This window comes from Polypterus senegalus, unplaced genomic scaffold, assembly GCF_016835505.1.
Source record: "Polypterus senegalus isolate Bchr_013 unplaced genomic scaffold, ASM1683550v1 scaffold_642, whole genome shotgun sequence".
Taxonomy (NCBI): Eukaryota; Metazoa; Chordata; class Cladistia; order Polypteriformes; family Polypteridae; genus Polypterus; species Polypterus senegalus.
Window position 1 is genome coordinate 50,503 of NW_024383100.1, and position 24,826 is coordinate 75,328.

The 24,826-nt window shown below is 37.9% G+C and overlaps 1 protein-coding gene across 1 annotated transcript; it reads left to right on the plus strand.

Annotated features, from left to right (window-relative positions):
• The first annotated feature begins 377 nt into the window (after window positions 1–377).
• Window positions 378–19,880, plus strand: LOC120521316 (H-2 class II histocompatibility antigen, A beta chain-like). The gene is made up of 3 exons (XM_039743024.1): window positions 378–541; window positions 1,569–1,841; window positions 19,780–19,880. The coding sequence occupies exons 1-3, from the start codon at window positions 466–468 to the stop codon at window positions 19,860–19,862; spliced, it is 432 nt and encodes a 143-aa protein (XP_039598958.1). The 5' UTR covers window positions 378–465; the 3' UTR covers window positions 19,863–19,880.
• The last annotated feature ends 4,946 nt before the right edge of the window (window positions 19,881–24,826 follow it).

The following is a 24,826-nucleotide window of genomic DNA, read 5'->3' on the forward strand; positions in this document are numbered from 1 at the left end:
AAAGGTCGTCACCTGCAGGTTCCGTCCAACAACACTGAACATATTTAATAGGTTTGGAGGTTTGCTCAGCAGTTTTTTTTTAATCTGTTTACGTGGAGCATGAATGCTTCACTTTTACCGTACTTCATAACATACATTAATGTTCTACTTTTTTGTCCTCATTGAAAGAAGCTTTTAGATACAGATTTGTGTATTTTACCTGTTTGAAATAATCAGTGAAAAAGAGCTGAGGGACCAAATTCACTGTTTGAAACAAGGAACTCCAAATAAAACCACACACCCTGCTTGGTAAACCGTAGTGATTATTTAAATTGACGTTTGCCTCGCAACAAATGACATGTGAACTACGCAAGAGTTAGTTGGAGGTTTTAACTTTGGTTCCCGACCCGCAGCTTTGCATTGGCAGTTTGTTCATTATAGTTGCAGTTTTTGCTTCAGCTTCATTTTGTAGACGACGGTTTTGCTATGGAGCTTTTATCATTGCAGTTTAGTATAATTCGGTTTCTTGCAGTTTTCCTGTTACTGACTGCGGTTGGAGTCGGTAAGTTCAAACATTTGCTCGCAAATTATTTTCAAGAGGATGATTTCGTTTTCATTTGTGAGTGGGTATAAATAATTAAGAAAAGAGTTCACATTGTAGTAAACTTTTAAAGTGCATTATGAAATAGCCTACATTTTAAAAAATAGTAGTTCGTTTAAGACATTTTATGGTTCTTTACTGGGTTTTGTGATTCCTTGTAAACCTATTGCTTCACAAAGCACAGTTTCATTGTTGGGAGGGTTCTTTGCATATGAGGTCCTTTGTGCTTCGAAAAATTCCCTAATATGAAGAAAATAACTGAAATTTTTAATGTATGGTAGATTCCCTAGCAGCACACTAGCAGATAAAAAAAAAACCTGCATTAACCTTTGTTAATATATGCAGCGAGTCCTTTTAATATCAGGAACCCATTGGTATTTCACAAATCTGTTAAGCATATATTCATGAACCTTCATGTGGATGGATCTTTTAGGAACCAAAACAAATTCTCCTATGGCATCGCTCAGAAGAACTGCTCTGGAACTTTTATTTTTAAAATGTACTTATAATTTAACATGTTTTCTTTGTAACATGTACTGTTTAAAACGCTTATGTTACGTAATTTATATTCTAAAGATTTTCATTCTAGATAATTTATGGCGAAGTAAAACCTGATTTACCCAAATTTATTCAATTTTCTGAACCCCATACCCTCTTTGTAAGGTATACCCATGCACATTAACTTTGCCTCGACACTTCATAATACGTTGAAAGGAAAATACAGGGAAGGTACCTTTAATAACAGATTTTGTAGAAAAGATTATGTAGACAAGATTATTATACAGTATACTGTACATTAAAGACACTTGGGAAATAATATATTTGACACTCTTTTCAGTTTTGTTTCTTTAATTATTAGATTAATGATTCTCGACGTCTTTGACCATTAAACATTTCTTGAATATACATTAATTTGCATCTTTAATGTTAAGTCTTGAAGAGATCTGAAGTGACACACTTAGTTAATACAAGTTGTTTTTCTTTCCAGGAAGTTATCAGTACCAAATACTGACAGAATGTAGGTACAATTCACCTAGCCTTGAAGGAACTGAATTTATTGACCGCTACATCTTTAACAAACTGGAGTTCCTTCGATACAACAGCACCTTGAATAAGTTTATCGGGTACACTGAGCTCGGAGTGAAGAACGCGGAGCGACTTAACAATGACCCCAGTGAGCTGGCAGGGGAGAAGTCTAACTTGGATGGCTACTGCAAACACAACGCTAAACTCTACTACGACCTCATCTTGGGCAATTCAGGTGGGCCTTGCAACTAATGAAGAATGAGCTTTGAGACTAATCCCACATGTAAAGTTAGATAAATTAACCTAAAGTTCCTATTACATTTAGCGTTATCAGCATAATTGTGGTATTTCAAACCTGCATAATGTATTTTAGAAACGCTAAAATCAGCTTACAAGTATCTTGTACGTGGAACTCATGAAACCTCAGCCTTTAGCTAACGCTAAAGCTTTGACTTATTTGAAAAAGCAATATTTTCTTTTAAGCAAATGTGGTTGTTTTGTTAAATGATGTAATTTAAAACTAAGATTAATATGTGCTTTTTATGCTTTGTTTGATGACATTTTTACATAATGAACAACAGATAATGGATGGATGGATGGAACAACAGAGTACTTTTTTTTGCAGATGATAGCCTTATGGTGTTTTCAGTGTAGCATGGTGTTAGCTGCAGTATAACTATTTATTGCATAATGGAATTTTTAAACCTAACTTTGTTTAAATCTAATATATACCTCTGAATTTTCCAGAATTCTAAAGAATGAACTGTGTTTTTACTATTACATAAATGAGAATATGTTGGGTTAAATATTTACTGTGATGGGATAAAATTAATTATTTAGGGACAAATGCATCATTCACACTAACTTCAAAAAGAAAAGGTGTCACACAGAATTCAGAAAGAAAAAGGCAGATAAATTATTCAAGTTTGAAAATGTTCTACTTTGTTCAAAGGTGCCTTGATAAGCACCTGGACATTTCAAGGCTCAGTATGTCATAAAAATATTTATATAAATAGTGTCACAACAAAAAATTGTAAATGCAGTTCAATGTATAGCATTTTGAAAATTTTTAATTAAAGTAATTTTTGGCTTTAACAGGTTTTGGGAAAAAAATTTCACAACCTCTGAACCTAAGAGATATCAATGTTTTGCCTTACATTTCAAAGTTCCCTTTGGTTATTAATGTCACTGGTCTGGACAAAAAATCTGGTTTCCTGAATCCATTTGTTGATTTTTCAAAAATAAGTTAAGTTTGTTTTATGGTGTAAATATTTCCATGGTCAGAATATTATTCAGAGTATATTTTGAGTTGAAAAATGTAGTCTTTCTCATTCTTAACATTATTTGAGGTGGAAATAACCCAAAATCAAGTATTTGCTACACAGTTTTTTCTCTCAATCAATATTTTATCTCTCTTATTATTTCTTCAAAAGAGCTATGGGAAGTTACTTTATATTTAGAAGGTTAGCAATATACCTTTTATTGTCCAAAAGCTATAAGGTTATTGTTTAAATGATTTTTTGCAGAAATATACAAGGTCAGGTTGATCAATTCATTGTCTTGACCAGGTAACACATAAGCAAATGGTAAAAGAATATACACACCATTTGTTTACTGAGACAAAAAGCTGCTGTTTTGACAAATGTTTGAAAGGAGTAAATAGAATATAAAAGGAAGTGGAGGGTAATTCTGCTAGTGAACTAAACCCTACTATTCACTCTCAAGGTTCAGCATCACCTCAGTTGTCTGACAGTGAAGGTTATTTTCTTTTTAAATTCTTGCTGTTGTGGAAGTAAATATGTTCCATGCTTGCTTGAACAAAGTAAACATTTTTTGCTGTGTTTGTGAGGAATTCACTTTGATAGTACAGTGAAAGTTGCGTTCACCACTTGTGAAAAAAGACTACCATCTTTATTTTGTTTGTAGAGTTGGCATATTATATTTAATACAATTATATCTGTAATTGATAATTTTTCAAGTGTAGTTCATTAATTTTAAAAGTATGTTAATTATTTCTCTAAAACGGTGTTTTCTCATTGTAAACATTCAATTCTGAAAAACTGGATATGGTTGAGCAATTCTTTTGGCAGATTTGGAATTTAGCACAATGAAATCTATAAAGACCACCTAACATTTTAGACGAGAGTGATTTTTTTTTACAGACCAATGTCTTTACTTAACTAATGCTCAGCAATTAATAATAAATCTCAAAATGGACCCCTTGAACATAATATTATCTGTTTGGCAGGTCCTATTACTCTTAAAATATCATAATTGTAACAGTAATAATAACAGTGCAAAAATATAAATTTTTGTTACCTCATAATGAACTTCAGATATTTAAGGTAGGCTATTTTACATCAGTGGCATTTCTGTGTTAAGAATTAGTGGGACGCTGCCTCTTTAGGTGTTCAAAATAATAAGCTTCCTTCAATAATTTAATTTATCATTAAAATGTTTATAACAATTCTCAACTTTGTCCTCTAAAGCATTTTTTTCAGTTTTCTATCATATGGCCAATGTAATTATCTATTTGGAAAATACTGATTTTAGTAATATGTGAAATTTTCTTTGATTTAAGAGCTGCACACCTGTTTCCAGAAGAGGGACTAGATCAATTGGCCCTGTGGTGTTCTATGAGCCTTTGGGTGTTTGTTTGTGCATGTGCAATATTAACTTTCCAGGTTAGCAATGGGGCTTGAATGTAATCACCTAGTATCAAAATAAAGACCATTCGTTTTTGTTTTTTCACATTTGCACTTTCAGTTAAAGATTTTCCCACTTAAGGCTGTACAGTAAACACCAGAAAAAGGTATAACAATTCTCCTCTTAAAGGTAGCCACAGTAAATTGGAAAAAAAGAAAGAAAGGAAAGCAATTGTAGGAGTACATTATTCACAAGACACTATGTTGCATCTTAATATCCACTACTAGGGAGGACTATGCTAACTTTGAAAAAATAGCCTATGTGGGCTTTTTCAGCTGCATGGAATAGTAGCCAGCAGTCTGATGCTCTTGTTTCAAAAAGCAAAGAGTCCAAATAAGAAAAGGACAGGTTTGCATGTTGAAAATCACTTTTTATTTGTTTGCTGACCTCATGTTAACTAAGAAAACACATTGCAGAATGGTGCTGAGTGCTGCTACCTGACATGCAGTGTGCTGTTGAAGATAAACTTCTGCAGTCTGTCTTCTGTCTGTGATATTACAGCATGTTCTTTTTCTTGTCAAAGTTGTTTGATTCTAAATTTGAGGTGTTGTTGTTTACTCACTTCATAGCCAAAACATTTTTCTAAACAGCGAGTGGTTATGAAGCTCTCACCTTACTTTGCATTTAAATCTATATTGCTGTATTTTGTCAGATAATTACATTGTCAGAGGGTATCACTGCTCATTTTGGGTGTTCTAGTGTTATTTAACAATAGAAACCGTATGGTGCTGTGTACATGTAAGGTTATGTAGAGGAAAAGGTTAAGCTGAAAGTCAAACAATAGACTCTATCTGCATTACACTAATTCTCCAGTGTAACTTTTAAAATTAACTTAGCTACATTACTTATTACAAACAAAAGACTAACTAAATCTGAGATATATTTACTTATTATAAAATGTAATGAGTTACAGACAGTGTGTTATTTTTGCTTTACTTTTCCTTCTAGTAGAGATATAAAACCCACACTTGTAATCAAAATAAATCTTTTTCTTTGAACAAAGAGAAAAAATAATATTGCAGCATTCATTACAATTCTATTCCCAATGAAGATGATAACATAGCAGGATTCAATACTATTCATTTCATTATACAGCTTTCAGTGCTCCTTATTTTAAGCCTTTGATATTTATTACATTGTCAGTTCTAGCATTGGGAACAGTAGAACATAAACTCCAATATAGTTTATTTTCTAAAATGAAGCAGTCAACTACTTCTGAATTAAGAAAATATGTATAGTCCTTCATGTGCTGTAAAGTAATTAACATTCATCCCCTTTTAACATCCCTGACTCTAGTCCCTGAAAATTTTCAGTGTGAACACTAGCCGCAGAATCTCCTGATCTCACTGTTTCAACTTATCTAAAGCAAACAACAGGATTAAAAAGAAAATTGGTAAATTATTAATAGATTTCTGTTATGGGATTGCATGTAGCACACTCATTTCTGATTAGCTATGTGATTGATACCTGCAAAGAAGCTGCGTACTGTCCAACTCTTTTGCTTCTTGCCTTTCACCCAGTTCTGCTTAGATGATCACTGGCTCCCTGTGACCCTAAACTGGGCTGATTAAACTTAACCCTCAGTAAATGTAGGATATCACCAGATGACCAGAGCACATGTGCATGACGCTACAGGCCCAGCAGGCAATTCCTTTGGTAAAAAAGGCAGTACTTCTGTGAAATAATACAGTTATTATTACAATTATTATTATTATTATATGGTGGAAATATGTTTCTGTAGTAAAGCAATAATGCTTGTCTTTTTTTTTTGGTTGTTTAAAGCACAGCTGGTATTTTTCCTTCAATAAAATAATTATTTTATTAAGTTACTCATTTCTTTAAAAAGTAATCCATCTACATAATGCATGTAACTTTTAATGTGTGACCCCCAACATTGCAAAGGACAGTAGTGGTTGGGAATGATAAATAATTTTTAGCTAACTTAGCCAGTACTGGGCAGTGTTCTCCCAAGAAATTTTTTCCAGCCAGGTGACATGAAAAAGTAGCCTCTGATAACTTTGATTCATGCGATTTCTCAAACATGTCTTGATCCTTTTAAGGGCAGAAAACCCCTTTCACATTCAGCTGTGCTCACTGGGATCACAAGCCCAATATGAGCTAGTTTGGCTAAATTTGGAAACAACTCTTTGAGCTCTGATGTCATTGCCATTTTAGTAAAATCTGTTTTGAACTGAAGTCTTTGTATGATTGACTTCTGATCATTTTTGATGCAACTGTCCATTCTTGCCTGCAACATTCATATTTTAAAACTGGAGGGCCACCATTTTGGAGTAATGATCGAAAGAATTTCAGCAGACTCACTTGAATCGTGAGTTTCTGCATTGGAAACGTTTGAAAAGCTGGAAATAATTGGCAAGTCAGGGAATTTTGCATCTAGGTGCTTGACAACTCAATATCAAATATTGCAGTTTTGAATGACATTACAGCACTCTGTATATAAACAATGCAGAGATCTGACCATTCTTCTGCCTGACAATGATGAAGCCTTTGAAAATATCTCCCAGGAGTGTCTTTCAACTCCATAATGGACAATTTTGTGGCAAGCAAAATTGACTCAATTTCGGTAAGACTGACATCTTACCTTTGCCAAACCTTAGTTAAGTTGGGCTACAAAGGAAATATGTCTGAAAGCATCATCAGAGAGGAAACAAAATTGTACATTTTAATACATCTGCTTAATCCTTCATCTGTGATGTCATTTCATTCAGTGGCCTCTCTTTCCAGTGCAGCTATGACACTCATCATACTCTGTCATAGTGACTGTAATCTAGTGTCATTGGTCATTTTCAGCTTAATTTGGGGAATGTTCAGAATATTTTGGATTTCCGTTAAACCAACCATACTAACTGAAGAATATTGGAAGAAATAGAACAGCTGCCTTAAGATGTCGTTCAGTTTTGTTAAATAAGGTACAGCAGCTGCTGCTTAGGCACTTGCAAGGGCCAATCAGTGGTTTACACAGTGGCAGTTGACCAAGAGTCCAGATGTTTTATCTTTAAGCAGTTTTGCCACATCTTTCTGTTTCCCAATAATAACAGCCACTCCATCTGACCCTAGTCCAACCAGATTAGCAGTTTTCAAGCCTAGAGTGTCCATAGTCTCACTCAGTGTGTTGGTTATAATCTCTGCTTTGCCATCAATCATATTGCGGGTTGATACAAACCTAATTCTGACCTCTTTAGTGACCTGGCAAACATATTTAATGTAAATAATTAATTGTTTTACAACTGAGATGTCTGTGGTTTCATCACACAGAATACTGAAAAAAAATTTCAGCGTGTATATTTTTCAGTATGTTAGACTTTATTTATGATGCAAAGACATCCAGCAGCTCTTACATTATTCTTTCAGAGGTGTAATGTGCATCTTTACCAACATTGAGATGTTGTAAAAGGAACAACCCATTTCTTTACAGTGTTCCAACAGCTTTTCAAACAACGTAGTATGTGGCAACTCATTTTTGCCAACCAATACATGGATCCACAAAGGCATCTCTGTAAGTTATTTAACACAGATACAGATTTTTCAATTTGACTGATTCCAGTTTGCTCTAGTACACACTTTCCTAAAAGGTCAGCAGGAGACTTAATGTGCGTTTTACTTTTTCATGGTCCAGCAAGCTTTCTTTTCGAATTCTTGTGCATGGCAAGTTTACCCAAGGCAACTCCCTCCTTGGGGTGGGGGGGTGTTTGTTTGAATATTTCATGCACAATGAGCACAACATACCATTTTCTTTGATCATTAGCCAATCAAAATCTTTAAACCATTGTTTGTTCATGCCGGATAAGCGGTGCTTAGCAACAACAACAACAAAAACAACAACAACATTTATTTATATAGCACATTTTCATACAAACAGTAGCTCAAAGTGCTTTACATATTAAAGAATAGAAAAATGAAAGACACAATTTTAAAACAAAATAAATCAACATTAACATCGAATAAGAGTAAGGTTCAATGGCCAGGGGACAGAAAAACAAAAACTCCAGACGGCTGGAGAAAAATAAAATCTGTAGGGAGTCCAGACCATGAGACCGCCCAGTCCCTCTGGGCAATCTACCTAATATAAATGAAACAGTCCTCTTTGGATTTAGGATTCTCACGGAAGGGCTTGATGATAATGATGATGGTCAAGTAGACTTCTGCCTTTTAATCCGTCCATCATTGTTGGAGCATCATGAAGCTTTGAGTAGGTGGTGGTGGCGCAGGCCACCACCACAAAGAAACCGCAAAAGAAACAGAAAAGAGAGTAGGGGTCAGTACGGATTTTAGAGCCACCATGAATAGTTATTATGATGAATTGAACATATAGAGTATCAGGATTAAGTTAAATTAAGTTATAAAAGGCCATGTTAAAGTAATGTGTTTTCAGCAGTGTTTTAAACTGCTCTAATGTATCAGCCTGGTGAATTCCTATTGGCAGGATATTCCAGATTTTAGGTGCATAGCAGCAGAAGGCCGCCTCACCACTTCTTTTAAGTTTTGTTCTTGGAATTCTAAGGAGACACTCATTTGAGGATCTGAGGTTACGATTTGGAATATAAGGTGTCAGACATTCCGATATATAAGATGGGGAGATTATTTAAGGCTTTATAAACCATAAGCAGAATTTTAAAGTCAATCCTGAATGACACAGGTAACCAGTGTAGTGACATTAAAACTGGAGAAATGTGTTCGGATTTTCTTTTCCTAGTTAGGATTCTAGCAGCTGCATTCTGCACTAGTTGCAAACGATTTATATCTTTTTTGGGTAGTCCTGAGAGGAGTGCATTACAGTAATCTAGTCGACTGAAAACAAACGCGTGAACTAATTTCTCAGCATCTTTCAGTGATATAAGAGGTCTAACTTTACTTATGTTTCTTAAGTGAAAAATGCTGTCTTAGTGATCTGATTAATATGCGATTTAAAATTCAGATTACAGTCAACAATCACCCCTAAGCTTTTTACCTCCGTCTTGACTTTTAATCCTAATGTATCCAGTTTATTTCTAATAGCCTCATTGTATCCATTATTGCTGATCACTAAAATTTCAGTTTTCTCTTTATTTAACTTGAGAAAATTACTATTCATCCATTCTGAGATACTAGTCAGACATTCTGTTAGTGAATTAATAAAATCAGGGTCATCAGGAGCTATTGATAAGTACAGCTGTGTGTCATCAGCATAGCTGTGGTAACTCACGTTGTAACCTGAGATAATCTGACCTAACGGAAGCATGTAGATTGAGAATAACAGCGGACCCAGGATAGAGCCTTGTGGAACACCATATCGGATATCATGTGTCTTGAGTTGTAATTCCCAACTAACAAAAATTTTCTCCCAGTCAGGTAGGATTCAAACCAATTTAAGACACTGCCAGAGAGGCCCACCCATTGACTAAGGCGATTTCTAAGAATGTTGTGATCAATGGTGTCAAATGCAGCACTCAGATCTAAGAGGATGAGAACAGATAAATGGCCTCTGTCTGCATTTACCCGCAAGTCATTTACTACTTTAATGAGTGCAGTTTCTATGCTGTGATTTGTTCTAAAACCTGACTGAAATTTATCAAGAATAGCATGTTTATTTAGGTGGTCATTTAACTGCATAATGACTGCCTTCTCCAGAACTTTACTTAAGAAAGGCAGGTTAGAGATGGGTCTAAAATTTTCAAGAGCTGAGGGGTCGAGATTATGTTTCTTAAGTAGCTTAGATTTATCAATTGACAGAGTGTGTGCTGAAGAGATTTCCCTGATGGACCAGCTTCTGCAATGTCTTTGTCTGAAATTGCCCCATCAGGAATTGACACTGCACCTTCATTAGTTTGTGGCATCTCTTTTCTGACATAACTGAGCAGTGTTGTTTTCTGAACACTTTTTTACTCATGTTGGAAAATGTTTGGAAAAATTAAAAATACCTATGAATAAGAATAAGACTTTTGAGTGGGAAAGTGGGAACCTGTTGGATATTCAATGCACTATGGCAGGGCAAGATATGAACAAAAAAGAATTGCAGATGGGTCACTTTAACAAAACCCTCAGCAATTCAGTGACAAAACTTTTGCTCAGGACACAGTGTGTGCTGCAAGGGTTTCTGCACACTTTTTCAACATGGACGAGGTTCAAATTTGAGCAAATATAAAACGGTAGAGGGAGTCACTTTAACAGGAACCCCAGCGAGTGCTACAAGGATTTTTGCAGACAGAACACACCTAATGTTTAAACAACTGTATATATATTGGTTTGCTATATACTGAACAAGAAGAGAGCAGCTATACGCTTAGCAGCACTACAGACTGCACTGACACTGAGAACAGATACGTCACTTCCTGGTGCCCTTTTTCTGATATCTGACAAGCTGGTTCCACTAGTCTTTTTTATTTTATTATTTACACTGACTCTGCATACACGTGTAATCCTGAATGCTAATAGAAGGTGTTATAGGTTTGTAACACCTTCTATTAACATATCACAACAGTCCTCCTCTCGCCCGCCCAGCTCCACATCCTCTTTTCTTGTGAACTGCTGCTCCACCCCCGCTATTAGCATGTACAGCCTCCTCTCTCAGCCCATCTCCCCATACTCCTTGCTACTGTATTAAGCTGCTCCACCCCCGCTATTAGCATGTACAGCCCCCACTCGCCCACCCACCTCCCCATACTCTTGGCTTGTGAACTCCGCACCACCTCATCCCGATATTAGCTTGTTCATCATCCAGTTATCGGCAACATCCCACCCCCGCCTCTCCCCTCACCACTTGCGATCCTGCTTCTAAAATATTTGCCCACCCACATGCTTGTCCCATACCATCTTTGCAGAATATTAGATCTGCCTGTGCCTGTAGATCTGTGGCTCTCATCTCGCAATGTCATACGAGATAACAGCCGGCGCTCACCTAAATTAGCTGGGCGCTCAACACTAGGGAGAACACTGCTGGGTATTTGTTTTTCTGTAGCTTTTACCACTGTAATGGTCCAAGTCCATGTCAATTTATTGCTCAAGTCTGTATTAACAACTGATTGTGTGGAGTAAAGCAGTGGCTAATCTTCAGAGTGCATTCACAATTTCTTTGGGGTGGTTCCTCTCGTGTGTGTGGATCATTATGAAAATTATTAGCTGCCTGTGATCCTCGGGACAAAAAACAACCCAAACACTCCCTACCAGTTTTACTATATTTATGAACTTGGACAGGCAACAGCTAATTCTTAAGGATTACCCAGGGCAGAGGACATGGACCCAGCTGTGCTTGCTTTCCCTACTGGCTTTTGTAAAAGACACTGGAGATGCCATATCTTAGCCATATCACTTGCATATGAATCCTATTAATCTTTGACTCAAGAAAATACCTCCAGATAGACAATGTTAATAGTGAAAAGCTTTATCCTTCATTGCTTGATGCCTTTCACTTGAACATTATTGAGCCGTGGCATTTGCTTTGTTTTGACATTGTGTCTCTTCATCTGTGTCATTAGCATGACTTCTTTGTTGTGCAACGCCGCCTGCTGCTTATAGGTCTGACAAATGGTTTTAAAAACAGCAATAATATATATAGGGGTTAAATAATTTTGACATGGTTATATTAATAAATTATAATTAATAATAATTAATAATAATAAATTAACAATTTAGAGTAAGTGGTTGGAATTAACACCATTACTCGATCACCAGAATTAAACTACTGTAATATCGCTCCCTGGTTGAACAGCCTGGTTTGCACTCTCTGCTTATGCTTCATGAGGGGCCACACCTTTGTTAATCTTTTGCACAATATATTCAATAACACTAATATAAGCCAGGGTTTCTGATTCCCAGACCTTTTCAAGGATGTCGAGGAGTCCATGAGGTTATATCCCATATAGTAATTCAAAAGGAAAAAACCTGTGGAGGTCTCAGGCACCTCCTGTTAAGCAAAAAAGACCAAGGGTTTAAGCTGGTCCCAGTCTTTCCCACCCTATTTCACAACTTTTGTTAGTATTTGTTTTAGCGTTTGGTTGAAAAAGTCAACTGAAACACAACAGCCTAAGTTGTTCTGTTTCTCTCTGTTATGTCTGGTAGAGTAATATATTGCTCTACTTTTCCCCTTTTGTATTATTAATATGTAGCCTTTATCAGAATGCCTCAAATCTAATAGACTTACCACTGTTTATAAGGTATTATAGTATATAACTTCTCCCCACCTTCCCTCCTACATCTATAACCTCAGGCAATTAGATGAAGCAAAAAACAAGCAAGAGTTAAGTTACACATAAAATAATGTATTATTGATAATATTCATAAATAATAACAATATGCAACGTACATTTGAATATTGGCAACCATACAACCTGATTAAATGGTGATGTGTAGTTTCAGGCGGCACACAGACTTGTTAGTTACTTAATAATGTCTCTATTTAAGGCATCGTTTGTGGTCAGCTTTCTTCAGAACAGGCCACATTCCTGTTTCAATATGGCTGCCGAGCAGTGCTCTTCATTGTGTTGTCGTTTCAATTCATGGATCAGTTTGTTAAGAAAGAGAGATGTTCCTTCATCAGGTGTTAGTAAGAGAGAGAGAGTGAGTAAAGCAAGAAATTTATAGATGTTCTGTCCAACCCCTAAAGCCAATAGGACATCATGGTACTTAAAGGCTTCTGATACAAGCCAGGTCCAAACAGCCATACCTCAGACCAATGGGGGAATAGAACATCTTAACACCTGCCATCCCCCAAAACCATATGTTAAGGTAAAGCTTGGCAGTTAGGCAACCTGGCTTTCCTATGGGGGTTGAAAGACTATAACAGATAAACACTTCCAAACTGGTTTAAGGCACTTCCCCAACTCTGTTGTAAAATTCGAAGAGACCAATTCCTGGTGTTGGGCGGGAGGGTTGTAAACATAAATGCCTCTCACTAATGTAACATTGGTTTGCCTAAATTACAAATAAAGATGCAAAATATTTATCAACTTACAGTGGAACCTTGGTTCACGAACGTCTCGTACACGCATACAAATCGGTTTACGACCAAAAAGTTCGCCAAACTTTTGCCTCGGTTCACGACCACACACTCGGTATATGGACAAACCAGTTTCCCATTCGATTTGTACATGTTCAGTCTCTCCCTGTGCATTTCCAGTGCAGCGAGCAAGAGAGAGAGCGAGAGCACACACACACACACACACACACACACAGGCAACGCGAGAGAGACAGACACACACACACAGGCAGCGTGAGAGAGCGCACACACACAGGCAGCGCGAGAGAGACGCACACACACACACAGGCAACGCGAGAGAGAGACACACACACACAGGCAGCGCGAGAGAGAGAGCTGGACGCATTAAGGTAGGAAGGCAGTTAAAGAATGCACTGAGCTTGATTTTGTTTTCAGTTCTGTTTACAGCCATCGGTTCATAGTGTGCATTTTTGTGATGTTACTTTTCTTGGTGGTTTATTAAATTACGGATTTTTCAGATGTTATTTTTTACCCTGTGCTTAAAACTCATTAAAAAAGTGTTTTTAGCCAGCGGTTGGTAGCTATAGCGAACTATTGCAGTGTTAGTTTTCTCTGTTGTTCAAGGTTTTCTCAGTGTTACTCAATGTTTTTACATTTGGTTTACTATTACGCTGTGCATTCTATGGTTTAATTAACTATATTTGTGCTTAAAAACTTAAAAATATATATATTTACATACAGTTTGTATGGTCTGGAACGGATTAATTGTATTTACATACAATCCTATGGGGGAAATTGCGTCGGTTCACGACCAAATCAGTTTACGACCAGAGTTTTGGAACGGATTATGGTCGTGAACGGAGGTTCCACTGTATATGCAAAATCTCACATCACAGCACTCTCATTTATGTTTTCAACTACAGTGGTTTAGCTATGTTGCAAAATCTGTTTTCTACAATACTATGACTCCAGTATTTTTCATTTTCTGAGTATTTTTCATACAATATGTACATTCAACAGAAAATAGTTAGTGTCGACTGTTGTTTAGCACTGCAAACGTAGTTGATATATTTAAGTCACCATTGCCATAGATTGCTTAAAAAAATGTAAGGTTCTGATTTCACAAAATGTTTCATACAGTGTAATCAGTTCTATTTAGATTTATGATCCGCAGGCCTGGAGTTGCAAATCTCGCTTCATTCATTGTATAAGATACAACAACACAGCACACAAAATACTTAAAACAGTTCAGGTTTGAGTGGCTCCAGTTCTGTGGTCCATGTCCTATTTCCATAATTCCCTGCAGCATTATTTTGGCACTCTTGGCTGCTTATGTTTGGTAGCACACTGCATTTTGTGGTGTTTATTTGGATTCAGTTACCTGAAACTTGTATTAACACTACAATCCCTGAAGCCTACAAAAACTCGTAATCCTGGGCCACCTTAAATTCCTTTGCACTTCTCTATTAGTGACTTTTGTTTTATAAATGTGTCGATCAGCACAAGCAACAAGCAGCCTGCTATCCAACAGAAGGAGCTGAAATCAGTTGCAAAATTCTTGTAGCTCAAGTGTGTTTCTATCGATTGACATTAGAGTTTGGGTTTTTTTGCTCATTGACAGCAACATGTGAATTGAATGATTTTTTTTCTTAGGTTATATTTTTGAATTAATGCGGACGTGTTTATTTGATATTTAGACTAAAGTCTTCAAAAATTATACACTCCATGTCACTATTAATTTGACATTGAAAAAGTTTTGGTTTTAGGTATGTGTTCAGCATTTCCTGCCTCGCATTTCTTGTCATCCCACATTTACACAAATTGTTGAAGACATGGAACACACATGAAATGTATGTATTCCAAATAACAATATATTATTTACACTATACAACTGCAGGCACCTCACACCCAGATAAATACACTTGAACTCTGAGAATTTTGCGACTGACTTCAGCTCCGTCTTGAAGGTTGGTAGGGTGAGATGGCAGGCTGCTTGCTGTTTGTGCTGATCCACACTTTTGCAAAACAAAACATGCTGATGGAGAGGTGCGAAGGAATTTAATGTGGCCCTGGATTACGAATTTTTTCGGGCACTTCATGGATTCTACTTTAAGTATGGGGCATAAACATATTAATTAATAAAGTGTATGTTATGAAAGCAGCACATTCCTTCACTTCTCTGGCTGTAGATATGAGTTCATGGTCCACTACATTTATAAGAGAGAAAAAGAAATTTGTGATGGGTTTGCTTTTGATGCCCCAAAAGCTGCGAAGGTGCTAGTGAAAATGTAAAGAGAACTCAACATTTGTATTGAAGAACTAACAACAAAACAGATTACCTTCAATCCATTTCCAATCCCTTTTTTAAACACACATAATTTTGAATGGTGTCACAGCGAACAAAGCAACAACTGATATTTGATGAGACACAAGTTCATCGAAGGACACACAGAGACTCACATAGTGCTGGGAGTTGGAATTGACAATTCACCTAACAGGCATCTTTTAGGGAAATAAAGGAAACTGGAGTGCATGGAGAAAACCCCCACAGACAATGAGAATGAATAAAGTACACACAGTGATTGGCCAAGGACTTGAACTATGATGCATGAACTGCAATGCTAACCATTGCACAGCAGTCTAGATTACAAGTAAATGAGCTTTGGTTATTATGGCGACTTTTTATTAAGTAAGACTTTTGACGCCTATGCTGTTAACATTTTATTGTATAATACTTTTATAAAATACTAGATAGATAGATAGATAGATAGATAGATAGATAGATAGATAGATAGATAGATAGATAGATAGATAGATAGATAGATAGATAGATACTTTATTAATCCCAAGGGAAATTCACATAATCCAGCAGCAGTATACTGATACAAAAAAAACAATATTAAATTAAAGAGTAATAAAATGCATGTAAAACAGACAATAACTTTGAATAATGTTAGCATTTACTCCCTGGGTGGAATTGAAGAGTCGCATAGTGTGGGGAGGAACGATCTCCTCAGTCTGTCAGTGGAGCAAGACAGTAACAAAAGTCTGTCACTGAAGCTACTCCTCTGCCTGGAGATGACACTTTGTAGTAGTAAAATGCATTACTACAAATGTTTATGATGCTACTTCTCTTGGAATGTCACTCAGTGTATATGTCTTTGATAAATGCCATTTGGTATGGGATTTATAAAAGTAGTGTTAATGTTTGCGCCGCCATCTGTTGCAATGACAAATACAATTCATTTTATTACTACAAATGTTTGTGATGCACCATCTGTTGGATAAACTGAGACACAGCAACTGGACAAGCATGCAGATGCACTGACACTTGTCCTTTTATTAAGGTAGATGCTTATCAGGGCTTGGATTTTACCATAGCACTTATCGTACCTGTTATTAAAAAAAGTTAGCATTGTTTTAACTTAACTTAAGTAGGCATCTTCTGCTGCTCTCTCAATGCAAAAAGGGGCCCTTGTTATTGTCATTTTTATCCCATTTACGAAACAGTTTAGAAACAGAAATGCACGATTAATTCTTGCTTTTGAGAGTGCATTGATCTGACTAGTCAACTACGAGTTGCAATATTTTTATATTGTAGTGTCATGCATTTGAATAAGTGAATTGAAATGATGCTGAGATTAATTTTTTTGTAACACAGCACCATATAGCCCTGCCAAAGGAACATTTACACACAGTAGCATTTATACGTTCAACTATCCATCCATGATCTTAACTGCTTATCCAGATTAGAGTCGCTGGAAGCAGGTGCGCATCCCAGCTTTACTGTGATCCAGGTAGAAGCCAACCTTAGATGAGGCGTCTTGCTCATGGTCACACACATCCACACTTACTAATAAAGGGACTAATTTCTGGATGAGTACACAGGCATAACCAATAAAGTCCAATCACTTGTGTATGAGGTGCCATTTAGGACAAAAGTAATTTTTAACTGCACATGCACTCCAGACTGACACTCATTTACTGTGTACTGAAGTGTATACACATTGTAGTGACACATATGTATTATATACTGAAATTAATAAACTATTGTGAAACATATTGTAATTACTGGATTTACCTAACAGGAGTAGATGCTCGCTGCCTCACAATAGCATTCGCTACCACCACCTTTGTTTATCACTGGTTGGGTCTGGTTTGAGTCTTCACAATTCATGCACCTTAATAATCAAATGCAATAAATCCATTCAAAATACACTTTTTTTAACAAGAACTTGGGTATCTTATACCAACAAGGATCCTCTAAATAGAGTACAAAAACCATATAACCCCACTAAATTACTACTTAGTGAACACAAAATAATTCACATATACAGTAGTTCATTAATAAGAATAAAGTATTACAATCAGCTCTGGGGTGTCTTATCTGTGACCAACATAGCACAAAGTAATTTAAAAGGGTCAGTTGGACAACCGTGATTACAAAATTGCTCAGTCCCAAAATCTCGTAACTGCCTGGAAGCCTCAGCTCAGCCAGATCACTTTAGACACCTGTCTCACCTTCAGATTCACATAAGGAGTTCTGGTCTCTCAGCAATATTCTCCTTCATCAAGGGGCAGTGTAATTACTCAAATTAATTAATTAGTATATCTGCCACTTCAACAAGTTCACTACACTATTCCCCTTTCTAAAGAAGAAAAACATGTACTCAAGTCTGCTTAAAAAGATACATAGTCACTAATCCATACCAGTGGCTTCCTTGACCCCAAGGGTTGGAATGGTAGTGCCTCTGCAGAAACCAGAATTACATCAGAATCGCTCTCAGCAGCTGGGACTGTCAAGGCCTTCTCTACTGCTGAAGTAATAGTCCAAGTGAGGCCAGCTGTGCAACAAAAACAGGCCCAGTCAGAACTATCAAAGCTGGGACAGTGTTGTCACTGGGAACAGACTGAGCACTGACTGCTTCCACAACAGGAACAGCTACCAAAGCTGAAACAGTGATGTCAATGTCAACAGAATGAGCTGAGGCCATTTCCACAATAGGAGAAGCAGAAGGCACTGAGACAGTCATAACAGATTGATTAATAATCCAACTAGCTGTTTCATTAGTTTCTAGTAGCCCACTACCTTTTTCCCTCTACAAAGGAATCCTTCCAGCTATTGTTGAAGGGGTCTGTCCAACTGACAAAAGGCAGTTTAAACGTTCAATTAGTCCTTCTGATTGTGGATTATAAGGGGATCTCAGTGACTTATGAATATTAAATAATCTGCAAAGCTACTAAAAAGGTGAAATGTAAAATTCTTTGTCTGATATCAGTGCATCTGTCCACTTAGAAAAATAATTCAACAACAAGGATATATCTATAACCTTGAGAAGTTTCAGGTAAGGCACCCAAAATATCCAAGACTATTTGTTCATATGGACAAGAGGTAGTTGAACTGGAAAGTGGGGCACAGGAGGCTTATCAACTGGATTTATGTGATGCACAATTGGCATGCTCTCTACAGCACTTTTCCATATCCCTTGACAATCCTGGCCAATAGAAACAAGCTTTCACCATCACATTCAGTTTTTGAATCCCCAAATGGCCATCAACTGAGAAATTATGTAACATAGCTAAAATAGTAGGCACCGTAGGCTAAGGAATGACCACTTGCAAACCAAAATTAGATGGCAAAACCCAAAGTGGTGCCACTTGGGCAAACTTAAGAAGACAGGGATAACTGTACATTTTCTCCCTTTAGCTATAATAACAGTATCATTTCTGGATCATTCCCCGGTACAAGATCCAAGTTCTCATCCACCCTTTCCTGTTGAAGCAACTCCATGATCCAAATTAACTCAACAAAACCCTGGAGCACAAGAACACCCTCATTCCTCCCAAGGATCTTCCACAGAACATCTGACAGGATCAGCTAGAAGAGGAATCTGCAACAATGGTCCATTGTCTACGGCACAAACAGACACTACTTTCTCCCTCTCTTTATTAAATCCAATTGAGATTGACTCCACTGGAAAAACTGGTAATCTAGACAGTCTATCTGCATTTTCTTGTTTCTGCCCTGGTCAGTGAACAGTTGTATACTGAAATTTAGACAATTGCCCTCCAAACAATGAAATTATGGAGCTAGAACAAATAATTATGGTCTGTCCTTTAGATGAGTTCTTTCCCAAGAGATGTTTAAAATAATTAATAAAAGTGACCATACTTAACAGTTCCTTCTTTGAAGAAGCATATTTCTACTCTGTTTTAATAAGAGCATGACTGGCTTCAGTTACCACCCTCTCTAACCTATTGTCCTTTTGAGATACAACAGCCCCTATTCCTGAATCACTAGTATCTGTATCCAATATAAAAGTCTTCTTTGTGCCAGGATATGACAATATAGGTGTAATAGTTTGGTTAAGCTTTAATTGTAAAAAACTTTCTGACAGGACTCATCGCATTGAAATGTCTTTCCTTTCTCTTTGAATCAATGCAATGGCATTGCCATATCAGCAAACCCTTTTATAAATTGATTAAAATTATGAGGATAGCCTTAAAAAACTCCTTGCTTCTGTTTGACTCATAGGTACTGGCCAAGCTCTAACTGCCTCCACCTTCTTCGGATCAGCCATAACCCCTTCAGATGAAATAATATATCTAAGATACTGAACACGGATGACAAACAAATGCAATTAGTGGGCTTCACTTTTAAATTAGCCTTGTTTAGACAAAATCTCACACAAACTACTTAAATGTCCACTAAACATTTTCTGAAACACTATAATACTATCTAGATAGATCAAACAAGTGACCCACTGGAAATCTGCAAGTACCAAATCCATAAATCTTTGGAATGTTCTTGGTGCATTCATCAATCCTAAAGTTAGAATATTAAATTTAAGCAATAGTTGTCTTGTAACAAAGGAAGTTTTTGTTTTATCTTTAGGGGTCACCTCAACCTGCCAGTATCCACTAGACAGATCAAATGTACTAAACCACTAGGCACTAGCCATGCTGTCTAATGCATCATCAGTCCTTGGCAATGGATAAGCATTGTTCCTTGTAACATCATTTAATTTATGATAGTCTACACAAAGCGAAGCTCCCCAATCCATTTTATGCACAGTAACCACAGGGGCAACAAGGAACTAAAAAATGACTGAATAATCCTCAGTTCTTGCTTTTACCTACCATACAGACCACTTTCATAACCATAACTTCCCCATCAATAATTGAAGAAGGATCAAGCATACCTTCAAAATTTTCCTTAATGAATTCTTCACTCCAGCCAGAAATAAGCACTCCTTGGAGGAAGAACAACACCCTCATATAGTGTTACCGACAGAGTCTGACTTTTGTCCTGTTCAAATTGCAAAGGAAGCTTCTTGCTAAATATGTTAAAGCTTTTCGAATGTAACCCTTGTGTGGTGTTTGTAGTTTTGTTACCCAGCTGGTCTTCACAGGTCTGGTAGACCCTTAACATTATTGGATTTTAAAACAATAAAAACCATTTTATTTTAAACTACTTAAAAGATGTTGACTTTGCCTTACTTACAATAAATATAGGCAGCAAGTATGTTTAGTATTTACTATTTACTGTACCTCTGCTAGATCACATTAATCAAAGAAAGTGCTAATTGATTCCTGAGATAATTTTTTTTTTTGGAAAACAATAATAATCAAGACATAAGTGGAATATATCATATTAATCTTGAACGAATATAAAAGAAACAAGGTTTCCAAAGCTATTGATGTTTATTGTTTTGAAATGAACAAATTGAAAGGACAAAGTTTACACAGTGTTAAACTGAAATAATGTAATGAGTCCAGTTGAACACAGATTCATAGCATTTACATGCCACATGAAGGACAATGTTTTACTGTGTGTGCATTGCAAATGTATTTTTTGAACTTGTGCATACAAATAGTGTCTTTCTGTCCTTTTTGGGGTCTACAAAATCGCAACGTTTCCACTAGCTGCCACCCTACAATGATGAAAATGCTGGCTAGTGTTTACTGTTTACTGATGGCAAATGTTTACTAACACATCTCTAGGTGTCTCTATCCCTCACAAAAAACATATACAAGGGGGTACCCAAAAATAACCAGAATTGATAAAAAATGTTTTAATAATTTTTACTTACTGAAACTTTAGTCTCCTTCATTGTACTCTCCATGTGAATGAATGCACTTGTCCTAATAGTTTTCCCACTGGTGGAAGCATTTCTGGAATCGCTAAAGAGGAACGTTGTCCAATGCCAGCAGCGACTTTTCTTTGACTTCCTCCACGATACAAAAAGCTTTCCATTGAGTTCTTTTTCAGATGTGGGAACAAGAAAAGTCGAATTTAGCAGGATCAAGTCACATTTCCCCTCATGTGAAATGCAAAAAACACTCATAGACCTGTATTTTACTTTAAAGCTTCATCTTTAAAAGCAGTTTCAAGCATCACTACAGTTACAGTGGCTGTTTTCCCAAAGAGAAAACAAAATTTAATGCAGACTCACTGTTCCTTATGATCACCTTTCATATTTTTTTAAATTCTGGTTATTTTTGGGTACTCCATATATATATATATATATATATATATATATATATATTATATATATATATATGCTCAGAAAAAAGAAACGTCCTCTGACTTTCAACTGTTTTTACTTTCAGTAAACTTAATGTGTAAATATTTGTATGAACACTAAAAGAGTCAACACCATAAGACATAAACTAAAATGTTTCACAATGTGTCCCTGAATGAAGGGAGGCTCAAAATCAAAAGTACCAGTCAGTATCTGGTGTGGCCACCATCTGCTTGAAGTACTGCAGTGCATCTCCTCCTCATGGACTGGACCAGATTTGTCAGTTCTTGCTGTGAGATGTTACCCCACTCTTCCACCAAGGCACCTGGACATTTCTGGGGGGAATGGCCCTAGCCCTCACCCTGCGATCCAACAGGTCCCAGACGTGCTCAATGGGATTGAGATCCGGCTCTTCCACTGCGAGGATGATCAGCTGTCCTTCCTGTCTCCCTGTAGCGCTGTCTTAGGCGTCATTATCGTTGAAATGCACAGTCCTGAAAAGGGACGTTTCTTTTTGCTGAGTATATATATATATATATACAGTATACACCATACACCATAGATCATGGCGCCCATGGCAGACGTGTTTGCTCGCTCTGCTCCATGTCATTTTGGGTTTTGTTTTATGTTTTTGTTTTTCGCCTTCTCTACAGTCCACAAATGCTTTGCACTACTATCATACAGCAGACAGGCATTGCTGGACATTACTAACTCACATAGCCCCTGGAGTTTACCAGTTTTATACCATCTGAGCTACAATTCATTGTTCGCTCGCAGCCAACAAGCTGAGCAAGCTGACCCCAGGAGAGTGCTATGGAGACAGCGATGCAAGCGAGGCAAGAAGGGAGGGCTCCATGCTAGGCTGAAAGCCTGCACTAGCCCACCACCACTAGCCAGTATCTTGCTAACCAGCGTGCGGTCTCTGGAAAAACTAACTGGATGAGCTAAGTGCCAGGATTACAGTGCAGTGGGAAATAAGAGAATGCTGCGCTCTATTTTTCACTGAGACATGGCTTTGGACAAAGTCCTAGAATGCGCCGTTCAGCTACAGATTCACTCCGTGCACCAAGGAGATCGCACGCAGCCTCCTTTAAGGCTAAAGGGAAGGTGTGTTTATTAACAGCTCTTGGTGTGTAGATGTACAGCCTATTTATAAGCACTGTTCACAAGATGGGGAGTTTTACTGCTGAAATGATGACCCAGTTATCTACCGAGGGAATTCACTGCTATGTTTTTGGCGCTGTTTACATCCCCGTGAGCTAACTCCACGGCAGCGCCGGCAAACTCCATGACATCATCAGTGTGTCAGAGACGGTTCATCCCGATGCTGTTTTTGTCACAGCTGCCGACTTTAATCAGTGCAATTTACAAACTATACTTCCTAAATACCACCAATGTGAATATTCCCATCTGTGAGAAGAACACACTGGATCATATTTACAGCAACATACGCTGTGAATACAGGGTTGCACCCGTCCACACTTCGGACACTTGGACCACATCTCTCTGTTCCTGTACCCAGCCTACAGACAAAGGCTGAAACAAACAAACCTTATTATTAAGCAAGTTAAACTCTGGACCCCAGAGACTAAGAGCAACCTGCAGGACTGTTTCGCTCAGACAGACTGGGATGTGTTTAGGGTTGCAGCCACTGTGGAGGACTCTTCTATCAGGACTATGCTGAGTATGTGACTGGGTACATTAGCACCTGTATTGATAACATCGTGCCCACAACACCAGTCAGGAAGTTCCCTAACCAAAAACTCTGGATAAACAGTCAGGTACGCCACATGCTCCGTGCCCACTCTCTTGCATTTAGAACAGACCCTGAGACGGAGTACAAGCCTGCAAAGTATAGACTAAGAAAAACCATCACAGCAGCCAAGAGGCAGTACAGAGAGAAACTAGATGGCTTCTATTCCGGTGCTTACTCTGGGAGTATGTGACAGGGCCTACAGCACATCACAGACTACAGGACCACCACCAACATAATCAGCTGTACAGACAGTCTGCTGGATGATCTCAACATTTTCTACAACCATTTTGAGACATCCAGCAACAGCACAGAGTGGAGGCACACACACACCTGGACCACACAACCCCACTCCCTCCCCAACGGTCTCTTCAGGTCAGGTACACAAAGCGCTAAGGAAGATCAACCTCCGTAAGGCAGCAGGACCAGACAACATTCCTGGGCGGGCTCTCAGAGCATGTGCCAGTGAGCTGGCTGATGTTCACTCCTCCATCTTCAACCTTTCCCTCAGCCAGAACATCATTCTGTCCTGCTTTAAGACTACAATCATCGCCCCTTGCTAAAAAGCCCACCCACCTGCCTGAATAATTACAGGCCAGTAGCACTCACTCCAATCATCATGAAGTGTTTTGAGAAAGTGGTGCTGGCCTACATTCTGAGCAGCATACCGGACACCCTGGATCCCCTGCAATATGCCTACCGCCCAACAGGTCCACTTTAGACGCCATCACGTCCGCACTTTAACACGGTTATCCCTCATAAACTCACCCATAAACTGTCTGCACTCGGCCTGCACTCCACCCTCTGTGACTGGCTCCTAGACTTTCTGACTGAAAGGCTCCAGTCTGTCCGGATTGGTAATAGGATTTCAGCCAGCATTATCACAAATGCAGGCACCCACAGGATGTCCTCAGCCCCATCCTCTACACCCTGTTCACCCATGACTGTGTCGCCTCCCACAAAGATAACATCATCCTAAAGTTCACAGACGACACCGCAGTGATTGGACGCATCACTGGCGGGATGAGGCGGCCTACAGGAGGGAGGTGGACAGTCTGGTGTCAATGTGAGGACAGCAACCTCACCCTCAACACAGACAAGACGAAGGAGATGATAGAGGACATGAGGAAGGAGAGGAGACCTCACCGCCACTGCTCATCCGAGGGCTTGAAGCGGAGAGGGTGAGCAATACTGAATAACCTGGACATCTACATCAGTGAGGAACTCACTTAGACATTTACTACTAAACAGCTGGTCAAGAGGGTTCAACAGCGGCTGTAGTTTCTGAGGAGGCTGAGGAAGTT

Coding starts and splice junctions, on each gene's coding strand:
- LOC120521316 (XM_039743024.1), top strand. CDS start 466: ATGGAGCTTTTATCATTGCAGTTTAGTATAATTCGGTTTCTTGCAGTT. Junction 542..1,568: donor ACTGACTGCGGTTGGAGTCG/GTAAGTTCAAAC, acceptor TTTTCTTTCCAG/GAAGTTATCAGTACCAAATA. Junction 1,842..19,779: donor CCTCATCTTGGGCAATTCAG/GTGGGCCTTGCA, acceptor TTTGACTCATAG/GTACTGGCCAAGCTCTAACT.